Source organism: Nyctereutes procyonoides, unplaced genomic scaffold (genome assembly GCF_905146905.1).
Source record: "Nyctereutes procyonoides isolate TBG_1078 unplaced genomic scaffold, NYPRO_anot_genome, whole genome shotgun sequence".
NCBI lineage: Eukaryota > Metazoa > Chordata > Mammalia > Carnivora > Canidae > Nyctereutes > Nyctereutes procyonoides.
In genome coordinates, this window is record NW_026575133.1 from 16,616,529 (window position 1) to 16,634,574 (window position 18,046).

An 18,046-nucleotide genomic window follows, 5' to 3' on the forward strand; every position below is an offset into this window, starting at 1 on the left:
CATCCCAGCTACGAGCAGATGGTAAAGGGTCCGGGTTGGAGAATGTGAATGACCCCATGCAATTCATCCCCTGTAATCAATTAAAAACCTTCCTCAGAGGGCAAAGGATTAAATATGTAGGCAGCACAGCCAAGCAGGTAAGGGCTGTGGAACTGAGAGCTCTTGTGTTCCCATCCCGGCCCCAGCATTCGCTAGCTATGTGATCTCTGAAAATTCACATACCCCCTTTGTGCTTGAATTTCCTTATCTCTAGAATTGGAACAGCAGTAGCACCTGTTGTACATGATTGTGTGAGGGGAAAAATGACTCAATGTGCATAGGGCACTTAGAATCATGCCTGGCACATAGTATGTGCTAAATAAATGTTAGCTGTTGTTACTAGGAAAGCCCCAGCTAAAGCTTTTGTTTTTTGATTGAGGGAAACAGAGGCCTTTTGGCCTCTGTAAGGAAGGGATTTGCCTGAAGCAACGGGAGCGGGGCCTTTCTTAGTCCACAGGGCCACCCCTACTGTCACTTACTTGGCTGTGGGCCCTTGGGCCACTCCCAACCCTGTCTCTCTGCACCTCCCTAAATCTTCCTTCATCAGTTCTCTTCTCCCACTTGTGGGATCAGATGCTCTGGGTCAGGTTTGAGGATGGACAGAGGTGTGTGGAGGTCTTTCCTTCATCCCCTGCTGACCCCTTCTCTTCTCCTTGCTGGGTGTGTCCCTCTGGCTGGAGCACAACTGAGGGCATTTGGATTTAAGGGGGGGGGGGAGTCAGAGACTGTGTGTGTGGACTGAAACCTTGGCCTCCCTCCCGCCTTTACAGGTGAGCCCAGACTTATCCCCCTCCCACCCCCCCCTTCTATTTGCTGAAATAATCCCTTGTGTTTCCTCTGTCCCTGCAGGGCAAGAAGAAGAAGAGGAAAAGGGACAAGCAGCCTGGAGAGACCAATGGTAAGCCAGGCTGAGGAGGAAGGAGGAAGGAGCGGTGCTGTGAGGACCACTCATTCACCTTAGGTTTCTGTCTGGGGGGAGGCAGGAGAAATTTCAAGGCCAGGATATTGTGGGGGAACCCATCTTAGCCAGCCTTTTTGTGTATGCATTTTAATTAATTGCTTCATGACTGCCCTTTTAAAGCTAGTAACATTCATTGTTGCATGAAAAAGCACATTGTAATTCTAGTGGAATGTGTTTTTAAATAACCGCAGAGCCTGTAACGGGAGGGTGGTAGGCATGCCTATGCGGGGGTTTATGCAGTCTGCTGATTTTGTCTGTGTCTGTAGGGATGAGGAAGGGGCCGGGGGAGGAGGAGGGGGGTGTGTGAGTGTTTGATATTAACTGGGCTGTTCCTGAATGTTCTGATGCATGCCTTTACAGTGGTAAATTGCACCCAATTTAAATTAAGGAGGTTTGTCATTCTCTAGGAGAAATTAGAAATACTGCATAGGCAATATCAGAAGGTCCCCTTGGAGAAGGCCAGGCTTTTACAAACGACAACAAAAATTTTGAAGGCTTTGTATAATTTGTTCTTTTTTTTCAGAACACAGCGAATGTTTCCTAAATCCTTGCCTTTCACTTCCTCCGATTACAGGTGCTAATGTCATTTTGAGTCATTAAAATAGTCGATAAAATGTTTTTTTAATTTTTCTTGCCATTATAGTTTTATTAACATTAAACACGTATGACATTTGAACATCCTTTAAAATGACCATCTACACGGTTTCGTATGTTTCGGTAGATTTTTTTTTTTTCAGTTGCTTTTATTGTTTTTTTTTTTTTTAATTTAATTTAACTTTCGCTTTGTTTATTTATTTTTCCCATAACAGTTGTTTAAGCAGTGATGACAGTGACTTAGTGTTGAACTAACTGTGCAAATTGAATATGCAGTATTTCTTTAAAAGAGACTGGTAAAAAAAAAATAATAAAAATAAATAAACAAACAAACAAATAAATAAATAAATAAATAACAAGCAAAAACCAACCAAAATGGAAGGAATTCAGTAATAAACCTCCTTAATCTAATGGCATTTTCCGTTGCTCCCACTAAGTTTTCTCACGCAAGCATGCATCCGCAGTATGATTTTTTTCTCCTTCGCTTTTTTTTATTTTAGTTTTTTTCTTCCTTTTGCTTTCCTGCTCCTAATTTGCAAATCCACTAGCATTTTACTGACTGTACCTGCTTAAAAGCTGCTATGAGCTTCTGACTAACCCTGACCAGCTCATTCATTACTGCCTGTTCACCTTCATCTATTCTTCTGTTAGTAGTCATGAAAATCGGTTAAAAAAAAAAAAAGAAAAGAAAAGAAAAACATTTCAAAAGCTGCAATATCCCAGTACCACAACCCCTTTTCTTTCTTTATTTCTTTCTGTTTTGTTTCGTTTTGTTCTGTTTTTATTTGTAGTTTTTTTTTCTTTTTTAAACTGTTGTACTCTGAGAAGAAAAAAGCATGTTACAAACTTAATTCCCTCCTTCGCTTTATTTTCTTCTTTAAGAAAAACAAATTGAGAGAGAGCTAGGAAAAAAAAAAGGAAAGCAGAACCAAAAGGAAAAATATTATTTAAAATTTCGTTTTTTCAGTATCTGAGTTCCCTTTATCTGCTCAAAACGAATCGGAGAGACAGTCCTTAAAGAAGGGATACTGCAGCTTTATTTGCAACAGCTAATTTCACCAGTTGAATAAGAATGTGATTTTTACCTTTTTTTTTTTTTTAATTAAAGAAAGTTAAAAATCGAAAGTCGCTATTTGTCATTAGTAACCAGGTCATTGATTTATTCCCTTTTTTATTTTTATTTTTTTCTTATTTGTATCTTTCTCTCCCCCCCTTCCCCCTCTCTCTCTCTCTCTCTCCCTCTCTCTCTCTCCCATGTCCTCCTCCTCTGCTCGCTTCTCTCTTGAACTCATTCAGACCTGAGCGCTCCTAAGAAATGCCGAGCGCGCTTTGGCCTTGATCAACAGAATAACTGGTGCGGCCCTTGCAGGTGTGTATAGATCTCCCAGATTTGCTGTGCTGGTCTGCAGCTGGTCTATTCCATCCTTTCTCCCCTTCTCTGGCCTGTTGCTTTGTAGCTCTGTGTGTGGATCTTAGGAGACACGAGGGCGCGGGACACTGCTCTGTGAGGGATGTGCTTGTCCTCCCCGCTGCTGCTAGCCAAAATGCCACTGTAAAACAGCATCATTTGTGCCTCCTCGGGTCAGCGACAGCAAACCCCAGCGCGCCCCCTCCCAGGGAACGTTGCCTGCCAACCCCCTTCCTCATGACAGCCCAGGATGGGGCTCAGTGACATCCATCGTAACCCTGGCCTAGGTAGAAGCAAACAACGTCACCTTTTCCCCTCCTTCTCTCTTCTATTTTTATTTATTTATTTATTTATTTTCCTTGTTGTATTTTGGTTTCCAGTTGGTTTTTTTTTTTTATGTATGTGTGTGTGTGTTTTATCGTTTTGTTTTATTTTTTTCTTTTGCCTCATAGAAGTCTTTTCTTTTCATGTCCTTGGTGAGGGAAGGCAATCAGAGAGAGCCGAGGTCATAGAGAAGACAAGTCAGCTGTAGCTGAGATTTCACATCCAACTGAGCATGACCCACCATTGTGTTGTATTTTTTGTGTTTACCTTATGCTAACAGATGCAAATACTCCAAAGAAGTGTCGGGCACTGTTCGGGCTTGACCGACAGACTTTATGGTGCAAACCATGCAGGTATATTACCGCTGTGAGGCCTTTGGGAAAATCAAAGCATTCTGTCCTTCTGGTACCTTAGCGTGTCAATATATTTTGACCTCGTTCCCGTCGACTTCCCTACCGGCATCAATGACTAATGATCCTCGCTCTTCACAATTTCCTTGCTAATTTTATGCCGTATCCTCTCCCCACTTTCTCTTTGTCTCTTTCCCCCTTGCTCTTACAAACAACCTATCCAGGCCCCCGGTGGTGGGACTGAAACCACAACCCTAACAGATCAGGACGGGCCCTTCCCCTTTTTGCTTTGAGAGCCAGCATCCTGGAACTGGCCGGGTCCGCGGCACGTGCACTGAGCATAGACCGCCACCGTGTCCACAGGTTTGAATGAGCTACCGCTTGGCAGCAGTAGCCATTCCCGTGCGCTGCAGAGTCAGGACACTTGGAGAAAGGGCTCTGGGGCAGGCGTTTTTTGCTTTTGTTTTGTTTTGTTTTTCTTTTATGTTGAAAAACCACATGTCTCTGCACGGAGGAGCCCGGTTAGCTGACATTGTTTTACAGTGCTGAAAAGAAGCGTGGCATTGGACGGCATGCATCAGCTAAAGGGCTGTAAGCAGTGTGTCACGCGGTCCCGTACTGCAGCATTGCTAGCCTGCGGAATTCAGAGTACACACCATATATGTATTTAGAGAGAGAGCGCATTGCTTCCAAAGTGAATTAGAAGAGTCCAGATTGAACACCCGTGTTCCACCTGCAGGCTTCCATCCAACCCGTAATTGCAGGGAAGGTGTAGGTACTTCCTTCTTGGTGGAGGGATACCGACTCGTCCCTATCTCACTTCTTTCCTTTAATGACCACCTCTGGTTAAATTTGTTGTTTCTTTGTTCTGATACAAGCAGTCTTTGAATTTGGAATATTATGATGGTAGGTATCTCAACCCCCCAAACACGCTTCCCTGTTTGTAGTGCCTCCTTGTCACGTGTCCCCCCCCTTCATGCCTTTGCCATGTGTTCGGTGTTTAGACATTAGATCAGACGTCCATCCCATCACGTGCATGCCCACAAGTCTCCTGTGTCTCCTCCCTCCCCCCGGTGCCTTACGAGGGATTGGCCGAGTGCCTCGAGTTGGCCAGATGTTTAGGGGAGAGACAGGGCCCCCCCACCCCGCCCCCTTATTGAGCGAGAACTCTGCAGACAACCCTCTGCCCCTGAGTGAGGATGCCAGGCCTTGAGAGCGATCCTCTGGTCTTCATCCGGGGAGACGACCGTGTTCACGGAGGGGACAGCGCTTTCCCCACGATCCTGGGCTCTTCTGCGCCACAGAAAAGTGGTTCAGGAGGAGGTGGAGGAAGAACGTTAGGTATTTCGGCCTTACCCAGGGCAGGCCGGTGCTCTGCTCGCCCTGTCTAGGCAGAGGGACTGAGGCAGAACCTCATCGGTCTGTGGAGGAGGACGGTTAGCCGTGGGGTCCCCATCTGAGACGCCCTGCCACGGGAAGGAGTCAGCTAATCGTAGGGCTCCCTCCTGAGTGGGTTTCTCACGAGCTATAGAAACGTATCGCTGAGACCACGGTGCCCACCTCGCAATACGGTGTGTGACTTGTTTATTTGTGGGGGGGGGTGTGAGTGGAGGTTTATGGAACCCCCCCCCTTTTTTTTTGTTTCAGAAGCAGTTGCTTCAAGGTAGACTTGACATTTTTTTCCTGAGAGTTCCCATGACTAACGTTGACCAGGACGGACATTCCCTTATCAGACAGCGGGCACCTTGTTGAAAGCCAAGGTGTGGTACCTGCCTCAGGGGCTGGAAGTTTCGTGACATTTTTACAAAAAAACAAAAGCAAAAACCCTAATTTTTGTAGCTGTGTCGCAGACCCGATTTTCAGAAGCGCAGCTCTGAGGGGCCAGCTGTCAGTATGGCAGGCTGCTGTCTGTCCCTCCTCCTTCCTCAGAGTTCTTTCCCCACCTTGACACCGCTAGAACTTTCCAGGTGGCCACTTGGCTTCTGTGGGGGATGTTTCTCATACCCGAAAAGCATCAGCAGATGCACTGTAGCTCATCGAAGGGTGTCATTCCAAGCAGGATCGGAGGAACCCTTAGTTTCCTTTCAGAATAAATCCACAAGAAGCTACAGGTGGAATTTCAAGAGGCCACCCCTTGGTTGGAGATGGAGCCTGGGTGGGGAGGGAACGTGGATGGGTTTTGCCCCTTTTCTCCCCAACCTTTTCCTCTTTGCCAGGATCTGGCTTGATGCTAAATCCATAGGACAAAAATGTACCTTAAAAAAAGAGAAGCAGTTGCAAAATGAGGCGTTTTCTGGCCCAGTCAGAAGTGTGTGTGTGTTCAGCTACCTCCCCCCCCCCCTCCGGCCACCTGTTAGAAGGCGTGTCTCGCTGTCCTTCATAGTCTTCATGTCCCGTGTTCAAAATGCTTCCACTCATCCCCTGGACGTGGAAACCTCCGTGTCATCAGGAGGGCGGGCGGGTGAGGGGAGCACCAGAAAGGCTCCTAGCCAATCAGGACTCCTTGCTCGCTACACAGGGTTTCTAATTTTATTTGACATTTGAGGACATTTTAACAAGATTCTGTTTTGAGCCCACCAAGTTGCTTTCCCATCTTTTTACTCTGCCCTAATATAGCATGGAATGCTGCTTGACGTCACTCCCCTGTTTTCCTGTTTCTCCTTTTTCTCACCCCCCCCTCCTCTGTCCTTGTGCTCTCTCACTTTTGCTTATGCCCCGCCCCCTCCCCACCCCTCCCTTCACCCATTTTTAAAATGCATGGACATCTTAGTTTTTTAAGCATGTTTTGATCTGCAGGCTAAGGTGGTTTAAAACTCTGAGAGGCTTAATTATTTATCTTGGTTTCTGGGATGGGAGCAGAACCCACAGTCTGTTTCAATCTATCCCAGAGGAGAAAAGGAACCTTTCCAAATTGAAGGTGAGGGGGGCTGCCCTTGCACCCCTACAGTTCCTTTCCACCCAGAGGGGGGTGTCGGGTAGACCCTGAGGCTTCCACCCCTACCCGGTGGGTCTCAGCCTCTGGGAGGCAGGGAAGGCCAAGCATGTTCGCTCCCCTCCGCCCCCCTCCCCGCCCTCCTGCCATCTTGCTGAGTCCACACCCCACGCACCGAGGGGCATGAGCACACCCCTCTGGGGCACAGACCCAAGGAGGAACTCATTACATCCCCCTTCCTTTCAAAGGCCAGTGACATCCGACACCAGGCAGCATCTTCCTGCTTTCCAGGGATGGGAAGCGGGCCGGCGCTTGCACACTTGTTTTTAGACAGAGCATTATCCGCCATGGTGTTAACTGTATTCAAGGGCTCCCTAGGTCAGCACATTCCCTGTATCTGCCTTGTTTTTATAGCGTGCGTGGGGTTGATTCCCAGGATCACCTTTCCTACCAAATCTCATCCCATCGGAGACTGGGATTAATAGTAGGAGAAGCTTTGAGGTCACATGCTCAATTTCTTGAATCGATTTCCCCGACCTTTGATGATATGCAAGAGAGTCTCTGAAATTCTCATCCCTATTTCTTATGTAAACTGGAAATGTAGAGGCGGGGGGGGCGGGGATTCTGGTTTTGGTGCAGGGCGAAATTTAGTCTTTCCGGCTTAAACACTAATCCCGATAACCCAAACCCCACAAATTCCATGCTGTGGCTCCCCGGCACTTCTTCTTTGTCGTCACTTCCTCGTGACACGCTGCGCCCTCCGTTGACTGGCCTCGGCATAGTGACAAGGGCACGATGCCCGACCGTCCCATCCTCACTGTCTCTCCTTCCAGCCTTCTCACTCTGGGGTGGGGGAGGGGAAGACCCCAAATCTTCCAAAAACAAAAATCAAGTTTGGATCGTAATTTAATCCACAACCTGCAGGCCATACAACCAGTTATTCTCGTTCCTTTGGATCATTTTCTGTTTTTCTTTTTCTTCCCCCTCCCCCACCTTGGTTTATCCTCTTCTACCTGTTTTTGGTGGTTTATTTTTGTTTTGTTTTTGTTTTTGGTTTTTTTTTGTTTTGTTTTTTAATTTATTTTGTTTTATTTTTGTTCCCCCCACCCCCACCCCCTTCCCCTCCTCTCACCTGATTCTGACCTCTCTTGATTTGGTGTGGTTCTTAACAGACAAGCCCGAAAGCTCTCTGGGCGCCGGCAGCCTGGCGGTGGTGGTGGTGGTGGTGGTGGTGGTGGTGGCCGTGGTGGCCGTGGTGGCGGTGGTGGCGGTGGTGGTGGCGGTGGTGGCGGTGGTGGTGGTGGTGGCAGTGGTGTGAAAACCTCTCGGCCTCTTGCTAGCACTGCCTTCAGCTCTGGGGGTGGGCTCATCAGTCAGCACTTTGAGGGGTTCATATTGGTAGGAGGCGCCTGGGGACTGAGTTCTCTTTCTCTGTGACACACACACACACACACACACACACCCCACTGGGAGTAGGGTGGTGGCAGTGGGAAAGGAGGGAAGATGTGCCCGCAGGCCAGGGAGTGTCTGAGCCAAACGAGGAATCGCACACTCCCCAGCCGCTCCCGCGGGGACGCAGCCACAGTCGGTCTGCACCCTCCGGGCCGCCCACGGGTCCCCGGGCCGGGTCGGGGTCGCGGGTGCGTAGCGGGGCAGGGGGAGCAGGTAGGTAGGGCCGGTGCCCGGCTCCTGGCTCCCGGCGCCCGCCCGGCCCGTCGGCAGCAGAGCAGGCCCCGGCCCCCGCGGAGGGCGCAGGGCGCGGAGGGCGCGAGGGCGCAGGGCGCAGGGCACTGGCCCGCCCCGGGTAGGGGCTCTCCCGCCGCGTCCCTGCCCGGTACTCACCCGTCGCTCTCTCCCCCTGTTTCTAGGAGAAAAAAAAAGTGCGTTCGCTACATACAAGGTGAAGGCAGCTGCCTCAGTCCACCCTCTTCAGATGGAAGCTTACTAGACTCGCCTCCTCCCTCCCCCAACCTGCTAGGCTCCCCCCCCCCAGACGCCAAGCCGCAGACTGAGCAGACCCAGCCGCTGTCGCTGTCCCTGAAGCCCGACCCCCTGGCCCACCTGTCCCTGATGCCTCCGCCGCCCGCGCTCCTGCTCGCCGAGGCCGCCCACGGCAAGGCCCCCGGCCTGTGTCCCAACGGGGCCCTGGACCTGCCCCCCGCCGCCCTGCAGCCGCCCGTCCTGCCCTCGCCCTCGCCCTCGCCCGCGGCGCTTGCACAGCCGTCGACCTCTTCCTTACATTCCCACGGCGCGCTGGCCGGCCCGCAGCCGCAGCCGCAGCCGCAGCCCCAGCCGCAGCCGCAGCCGCAGCCGCTGTCCCTCGTGACCAAGTCTCTAGAATAGCTTTGCCCCGGCCCCGGCCCGCCCGCCCCGTGTGAGGCCTCGCCCTGCTCCCTCGGCCCCGCACCCCCCCCACCCCACCCCACCCCACCCCCCACCCCCCAAAGGTTTTGTTTTGTACTCTTTTAATTTTGTGCCACGTGGCTACATTAGTTGATGTTTATGGAGTTCATTGGTCAATATTTGACCCATTCTTATTTCAATTTCTCCTTTTAAATATGTAGATGAGAGAAAGAACCTCATGATTCTACCAAAATTTTTATCAACAGCTGTTTAAAGTCTTTGTAGCGTTTAAAAAATATATATATATACATAACTGTTATGTAGTTCGGATAGCTTAGTTTTAAAAGACTGATTAAAAAACAAAAAGGAAAAAAAAAAGAAGAAGAAGAAGCAATTTTGAAGCAGCCCTCCAGCAAGGAGTTGGTTCTGTATTATTTGTATTAAATACGAGCTTGCGAACCAATCATTTTACATCTGGTTTTTAAACCATAAGGGCACGACGAATGCAGTGCCGTTCCTTTTTTTTTTTTTTTTCTCTCTGTGTGAAACAACTTTAATTGTGATGTTACTTGTTATTGTTTAAATGTACAGAAACAAAGGGTTAAATGTGTTAATATACCTTGTTCCATGGTGTTGTTCTTTTGGGGGGAGGGGGATGCTACTCAACAATTAATGGAATCACAACGCTGTTGGACCAGTAGTATTTATTGCTTTAGAGATTGCTCGTCGAACCTGTACGTTGTCCCTTTTAAGATATGTTTTCCTTTTTCTTGAAACTGTATAAAGTTTTTTTCCCTTAGCATAAGCATCTTATATATAACAACTCATTTGTACAAGGTTTTTAAGTTTATATATAAAATGTGTATATATATTTTTTTGTTTCTCTTTTTGACTTTTTTTTTTTTTTTTTTTTGGCTGTATGAAACCCAGATGCCGCCAAATGGACATTACTAGTTGCATTAAAGGATCAGTAGCATTAACAAAAGTTGCTTTAAAAGCCATCATGTAAAACAAGACTTGAAAATGAGTGAGGGAATTTTAGAGACGCTGCGTGAGCAGTAGCGGGAACCACCGTTTGTTTCTCCTTTGAACTCATAGTCGGCAGCTCTGTACCCTTAGGACACGGCCTGACTGTGTGCAAAACGTTATGTGCCAAAATTCTCAGTGACTTTAGCTTTCTCCCTCTTTTTGATGCTGTAATTTTTGTTCATCATGTTTTGCTGTGATGTTACATAGGTAGATTTGTATGTAGTTTTAATGTCACCTATAACAAGATGTGTTTGGTAGCAGATTGTCCAGAAAGCATTTTAAATGAAGAGGTATAAACCCTTAGGGGCCGAAATTCTGTATATTAGATTACTCTTAAAGGAAAAACCAGCTGCCGCTTTTATGTACACATATGACATACAAGGAGGTGGCAAACTTTAAAAATAAAAAAAACCTAGGCATGTTGATGTTGCAAAATGCTGTATAAAGCTGAAACCTGTTCATTCAGTGCCATTGTAGTTGACATGAAGCGATTGTAAAACTGTCTCCAATTTTTCTCTGGTTTATTAAAATGCTAACTATAACATTTTTTGTGAATACTTTGAATGTTTCCTAACAGTTGTGATGTTACTGTTCCGTTTTATGCTCTTATTCCAATTTCATTTTTAATGGTTTGGAAGCCATTTTTGTAATGAATAAATGTTCATGCTGTACAGTATCTGTAGCATGCCGTTCTGGATTAATAAAAGCAACTTAGTATGTGCAGATCAAGGCTGGCCACTTGTTTCTGTGATTCGGATTTTACCATTGGGGAAGCCGAACCCGCCTTCACCGAGAGGAACCGTATTCCCAGGCTGGATCTTGAGACCTGACCCCGCGGTTGATACGGGTGATGGGTGGGCACGTGACTGGCAAACGGTGGTCTTGCATTCTTCCGACGGGTTGGCATGATTTCTCCTCCTCTCGTTCTTGATGCCTGTTTGACATCCCTGCATACCTGGTTCACTTCTGAGAGCAAAGCACAGTTACAGAGTGAATGTCCCGCTTCTGGCTAGAACACAGTCATCCCGTAGATCTTAGATTTCCTTCCCACAGTGATCGGCAGAAAGGACTGACTTCTGGTTAATGACTCCTGGTTGTCCAGGAATGGATTTAAGACCCCACCTTGTTACCACTGAAGGACCACTGATGTGGAAGGATTCTAACTTCTAAGAGGCGCACGCAGGGAGAGGTGCCAGGGTGTCGAAATGACACCGAGCAGATGTTGAGCAAGAAGGTTTGTAGAAAACTGGATCAAGGTGAATCACTGAGCGGCTCTTACTGAGGAGTCTTGCTCTGTGTGTGGGACTCAAGTTGTGCGGCTGTACCCCGGTGAGGGTGCAGGTGCATCATCATCATTACCAACCAGGGGCCACAATAAAGATCTTTCTGAGGTTTCCGCTGTGGTCGTTTTCCATGCTGATGAGGGTGGATGGGGGCACCCGTATGCCCCCGCTACCCTCAAAGTTTGCGGTATGCCCCTTTGCTTTTATGAAGGATCTCAGCCCCTTTTTACTCACTGAAAGAAATCCGAAGAGGATTTTCGCTTTTACCAGAAAAAGGTGAAAAGCCAAGATAGCGTTGAGGATATGTCTCGCAGCGAGCCACTCCAGAGGCGGCGTGCCCGGAGACGGTGAGTGGCCCCAGCGGCGACACTCAGCACCTCGGCGTCCAGCTAGCCACCAGCGCTCGGAACGGCGTCCGTGCGCATCTGGGCTGCTCTCCATTTATTTTGGGCACCCGTAAGCAAGATGTGCCCCAAGGTAGCCGACAAGGCTAAGGGAGGTTATTTTGGGGTGTGGGAACGCTCAAAACTTTTCCATGTAAATTCATGGTTCATTTTACCCCCGAATTTCTTCTTATAAGGGTTTCCTAAGAACGCTCCACTTTCGGAGAGTGGGGGCGACCCAGGTATGTTCCACTTATCTAGGACAACTGTACCTTCAAAGGACACGATTTCGATGGGCCTGGAAGCTGTTCGTGTTGTTGTCACTTAGGGCGACACAGAGTCGTCATCAAGGACTTTAAAGCTCCTTGGAAGCCGTGCTTTGCTCAAGCTAGTTTTTGTTCCGTGAAATCTCAGTATTTTGTTTTTGTTTGCTTTGCATTCCCAGAGAGGAGCGATTCTGGTTGTCCTTCCCCATTTTATTTTGCACACTGGGCCCAGAGTGACCTCTGAAAACACAAATCAGAACAATATCTGTTCTTGGTGGCAGTGTGCCAAGTCATTTATGTGTCTCTTCTCATTTATTGCTAACCGTACCACCTGAGGTCAATATTATTCCCCCCCATCCCCCGCTTTATTTTCTAAAACTGAGTTTAGAAACTCTGAGTCTGTGTCTTGTCCAAGTCTGGACAGCTAGTTGGGTGGGATTTAAATTCAGGTCTGACTCAAACTCCAGTTCTTAACACTACGTTATGCCTCCTTGTGTCATTAAGATGGTCCTTCACCCCAAAAGGGGGACAGTCCTTTTGAAGGGTGTCCTTGTTTGCCCCACACACTCACCCACACACCTTCCCCTCTCCTGGAAGGTTCTGCTCTGCTGCTGCAGCCCCACTTCTTGCCTCATCTTTCAGGTCTGAGCGTAGATGTCGGTGTAGACGATAGTGGGTGATGTGGTGCTCTTCCACCTTCCTGTTTTTCTCTCCCTGGATCTGCTCACCCACAGTTCTGTCGGTGGATGTGGCCTGGTTAGGCCACTAGTAGTGCCATTTGCCACCATTGAGACCTTTTGTTGTGGGGGGCTGTCCTATGCATTGTCAGATGTTAGCATCCCTGGCCTCTTCCCACTAGATGCCAGTAGCACCCCCAGCACTCTGACCTCCAGAAGTGGCTTCAGACATTGCTGAATATCCCCCCAGGGGCAAGATCACGCCCAGTTGAGAACCATTGCTCTAGAGGACCCTCCAAGGGGACAGAACTGGCTTTTATGTTCCTTGCTCCATACTAAGGCCCTGTTTCAATGCCTGGCACATGGAGGGTACTTGATACATATTTTTTGAAGGAAGGAATAAGTGATGCCAGCCAACTCAACACTTGTCTTTTTGAGAACCAAGGGAATGGCAGCTTTCCAGAGCACTTCCAAATTTTGTGTTCTTGGGACTCCCAAGGTGTCTGTCTTTCCTAATCCTTTCAGCCATCCCAGAAGGGAGCTCAGCGCACTTGTTACAAAAGCAAAAAAAAAAAAAAAAAAATACCGGGTGAAGGGGGACGATCCCTCTGTCATCAGCCAGCTCAAGTGAAGATCCTTTTTTTTTTTTTTTAAGATTTTATTTATTTATTCATGAGAGAGACAGAGACAGAGGGAGAAGCAGGATTCTCACAGGGATCCCAATATGGGACTTGATACCGAACCCAGGATCACCCCCTGAGCTGATGGCAGATGTTCAACTGCTGAGCCACCCAGGCGTCCCGAGTGACGATCACTTTTTAAAAATTCAAATTACGGATCACCTAGCCTCATGTTTACTGCCTTATTACATTCTAACAATACTCTGAGGCTCATCCCACCCTAACATGGGCCTTCTTTACCCCCAAGCCTATCTTTCTGGATAGGGCAGGTTCCAGTCTCCCAGATGCCGGGCCAAGTTCCCATCCTTCAACACTCTCTCCAGCTGTTTGGTTTCTTCCGACCTCAAGAGTTTATTTTCAATCTGAGCATCTTCTAATTAATTCTATCCATCTGTGGATTTGTTGTTACTAAGAGACCCTGAGACCACATCTAGGAGCTCGTAACTCTGAATCTCTGAGCCACATCACTCCTGACCTCTGATGGGACCTGACCAAATAAGTCGGCTTGTTAGGAGAGGGGATAGCTTCCTGTGGCAGCTGTAACAAAACATAAACTTGGTGGCTACCAGCAATAGCTCTCACAGGTCCGGAGGCTGGGAGTCAAATCCAGGTGTGGCGTGGGCATGCTCCCCTCGGAGGTTCTGGAGGCCCTCTCAGCTTCTGTTGGTTGCCCATCCTGGGCATTTCTGGTCTCATAGCCACATCACTCAAATCTCTGTCTCCATCTTCACATCGCTGCCTCCTGTGTGTCTGTCTGGAAATTTCCCGTGCCTCTCCCCTTAGAAGGTGCGAGTCATGTATTTAGGGTCTATGGATAATCCTGGATGAGCCATTTCTTTCTAGATCCTTACTTTAATTCCATCTTTTGCCATATAAAACAACATAGGTTCTAGGATTCGGATTTGAACAGGGAAATATATTTGGGGGGGGTGGGGGACACCATTTAGCCCCCCCTACAGAAGCATTTGCTAATTCTGGGAGACTGCAGAGTCTTAGCACAGAACCCTCAAGAATGGGTAGTTGTACTGCGGGTGGTAGTGGTTTTGGACAGGCCCAGGTAGAAAGCGGTTGTAGGATCAGGATGCCTTTCATCCGGATCTAGGATTTGAAGAGAGGACAAACCAAGGAACAGTGGAGAGAATCTGAGCTTGGAGACTCCAACATCAGACTCCCACACTCTGTGTCCTTGGGCACGTCTTCCAGCATGCTGAGCCTCCTTTTCCTCAGCTAACGAGCGGTGACAGTGGTACACTTTTTCAGATTCTTATGAGGCTAGAATGCAGAGTGCCTGGAGTAGTAAATCAGAGTGTTTAGTATTATTGTAAAAGTAGAAGGCCTGCCCTAGCTATTTCTTTTATTTCTCTTCGAGATTCTGCTAGCCCTGCTCTTCAAACCCAGGCTAGAGGATGAGATACCTAGATGTGGATGACACATCCTTGTGGTAGAGTGGAGGGACCCCAGGGCTCTGTGACTCACACACAGTCATCCATCCCACCTGAAACATGATGGCTCCATGAAAATGGCTCCTGGCCTTTGGGGAGCCACAGCTCTAGCTGGAGTGCTTTTTGTGGTATGGAAACGTGTTTTTAATTAAAGTCCTGTGGAAAGAAACTAAGGAATAGCCAAAAAGTCTCCTGTGAATGGTGGTTGAAGGCCAAGTACCAGAAGCCACGGTTGGGAATCACTAGGAAATGGGGCCATAGAAGTGACTTTCTAAAGGATTCCCTTCTGTGGTTGGCTTCTTCACCTCCCATTTCAGATCCGGTCCAACATTCCCAGGCGTGTGGCAATGGCAGAGGCCTGCCTGAACCCTGGCATAGGTCTGATGGGCAGCATTGGCAAATTCTGACTCTGGAGTTTGGGAAATTTTTTTAAGCTGGCATTTTGCACGTACACTTGATCTGAGCTGTGAGTAAGCCCATTGATTCATTGGTTGATTGAGCAACTAGTCTTTGAACGCCGATTTGTACCAGGTACCGTTCTAGGCTCTGGCACACAGGTCTGTGTAAAGTAAGCCTGGTGTCCATTTTTCCCTCTGAGCTGAGTCCTGCAATGTCTTATAGGACAGAATCCTTAAGGAATTAAGGACATTTCCTTAAGGAAAAAGGGGCCAACATTCTCAAGGCCTGGATAAGCTGCTCATCTGGAAAGTGGCTTTATACAAGGATAAGGACAAGAGAATGTGCTAGAAACTCCACCTGTGTTTCTCACTTACTTAATCCTCATGGGATAGAAATTGCTTTTATGTTCATTTTACAAATGTTGAGAGTGAGGCCCAGGGAGGGTTAAGTGGCTTCCTCAAAGGCACGTATCTGGGAAACAGCAAGCCTAGGGTTTGAAGCCCAGGAGCCCGCATCGCTGAACACCATGCTATCCTGCTCCACGTGAAGGCATAGACCATCTGGGTAGCTGGCGAGGGACAGAGGGTGGAGCTCATTTGATTCATGGACTTTGTGAAAGGCTTTTGCAAAGAGACCACCAGGTATTTTCTCTGTCAATGTACAGGAGTTGTTATTGGGTACCTTTTGTTTGTTTGTTTGTTTCTGTGCATGAAATAACTATAAAGATAGTTGATAACTACATGGATGAGCTATTTTGGACTCAGTGCTAAAATATATACAATCCTAGAATTGGGAGAAAATTAGAAGTGTATGTATTATAATATCATATATACACATATATGTTTCTGAGATAGTGGGTCACAACCCATTGATAAATTAGGTAATCAGTTTAGGGCATCAAGGACATTTTAAAAACAAAATGAAACTCAATAGAAAAACAAATAAAAGAAACCTCAGGAGCTATTGCTTTGCCCTTTCTTATATTTTGGCTTAAATGGAATCTCCTGTATTAGGCAGTTGTGGCTCGACTATGCTATAATAACAAATAAACCCTGAAATATCAATGGCTTAACACAGTAAAGGATTACTTCTCAGCCATCTCAGAGACTTCTTTCAGCCTCATAGAAGAGGGAGAAAAAGGAAGATGATCAGGACATTTTTTAGACATGTAAGTGATAAACATCACTTCTGCCCATCTTCTGTTGAGCAGAACGCAGTTGTGAAGTGGACCTAACTACAAAGGAGGCTGGGAAATGTTGAGAAGCAGGATGAGCACTAATGATCTCACATCTTCCTTACTGTGCCTTTTTTTTTTTATCTGAACACCCCTTTATTGTCCTTGTAACACTTCCTTGTGTATGTCACACACACATTTATGAAATTATTTGCCTATTTGTTTTTCTGCTTATTGTCATTCTTCCTTTCTCTCTGGGCCAGCGATTGTCAGATTATAGCCTGCAGGCCATACCAGGCCTCGGACCTGTTTTTGTGGTGCTGAGAGGAACAATTTTACATTTTTTTTCAAGAGTTGCTAAAGAAGGGGGAGAAGGACAAAAAAGAGAAGAATTACTTGCCACAGAGATGGTTCGTGGCCTATAAACCCTAAAATATTTACTCTTAGGCTTTTCACAGAACAAAGGTCTGCCAACCCCTGCTTTAGAAATCAAGCTTCTGGAGGGTAGAGATGGTGTCTCTTTGCTTCCCACTCTACCACAGAGTTAGAGTCAGATACCTGGTAAGTGCTCAAAAAATATTGTTAATGACTAAATGAAACCCTTTCTAAGGGTGTCTTTTGATGAACAAAAGTTTATCATTCTAATCAAGCTGACTTTATCGATCTTTTATTTTATGGTTAGTGTATTTCAATCCCATCTAAGAAATATTTTATCACTTCAAATTTATGAACACATTCTTCTCCTCCCTTTTCTTTCAGAGGCTTTATTTTACTTTTCTCATTTAGGTCTGTGATCCTCTTGGTATTGATTTTGGTGTACAAGATGAGGCTGGAGTTCCAAGTTCATTTTCTTCTACATGTACAACTGGTTGACCTAGCATAATCCAAATGACAGTGTGATTGTGGATCTGTTTACTGACACGATGACACCAGTCACTTTCTACCTTGGTGCCAATACCACACTGTTTTAATTATTGTATCTTTGTAATACATTTTGCTATGTAGCACTTAAGTACTTCAGTTTTGTTCTCCATCAAGCTTATTATGACTACCGGGCCCTTTGCATTTCCATATCAATTTTAGTATTGGCTTGTGAATTTCCCTACACACATACACAAACATACAAATTGCTGGAGTTTTTATTATGATTGTGATGAATCTGTTGTAATACTTTGGGGAGGGATGCCTGGGTGGTTTAGCGGTTAAGCGCCTACCTTCAGCCCAGGGCGTGATCCTGGAGTCCCAGGATCGAGACCCACATCAGGCTCCCTGCATGGAACCTGATTCTCCCTCTGCCTGTGTCTCTACCTCTCTCTCTCTCTCTCTCTCTCTCTCTCTCTCTCTCTCTCTGTGTGTGTGTGTGTGTGTCTCATGAATAAATAAATAAAATCTTTAATTTGGGGAGAACTGACATCTTAACAATATTGGTTCTTCTATCCATGAACATGGTCTATCTCTTCATTTATTTCTGTATTTCTTAATTTCCCTTGACAATATTGTATGAGTTTGCTAGGTCTGCATAACAAAATGCCATAGATGGGATGGCTTAAACAGCAGAAGTTAATTTTCTCATGGTTATGGAAGCTAGGAGAATGAGATCAAGTCATTGGCAGGTTTGGTTTTCTCCAAAATCTCTCTCCTTGGCTTGCCAATGGGTGCCTTCTTGTTGTGTCCTCACATGGTCTTTCCTCTGTGTGTGTCTGAATCCAATTCTTTTCTGATAAGGACACCATGCTTATAGGATTAAGGCCCACCCATATGA

The 18,046-nt window shown here is 46.8% G+C and overlaps 1 protein-coding gene across 30 annotated transcripts in view; it reads left to right on the forward strand.

Moving 5' to 3' along the window:
- Window positions 1-10,703, forward strand: part of TCF7L2 (transcription factor 7 like 2) — a 201,423-nt gene extending 190,720 nt beyond the window's left edge. For 14 of the 30 annotated variants that reach the window (XM_055300465.1, XM_055300464.1, XM_055300461.1 and 11 more), the window contains 4 exons: window positions 889-937; window positions 1,524-1,574; window positions 2,891-2,963; window positions 8,477-10,703. In XM_055300465.1, coding sequence (XP_055156440.1) covers window positions 889-937; window positions 1,524-1,574; window positions 2,891-2,963; window positions 8,477-8,951 — 648 coding nt within the window. In that variant the 3' untranslated portion in view covers window positions 8,952-10,703. Of the gene's footprint in view, window positions 1-888; window positions 938-1,523; window positions 1,575-2,890; window positions 2,964-3,606; window positions 3,680-8,476 lie in introns of all 30 variants that reach the window. The other 16 variants (XM_055300469.1, XM_055300475.1, XM_055300476.1 and 13 more) reach the window with 6 other exon arrangements.
- Window positions 10,704-18,046: the final 7,343 nt, after the last annotated feature.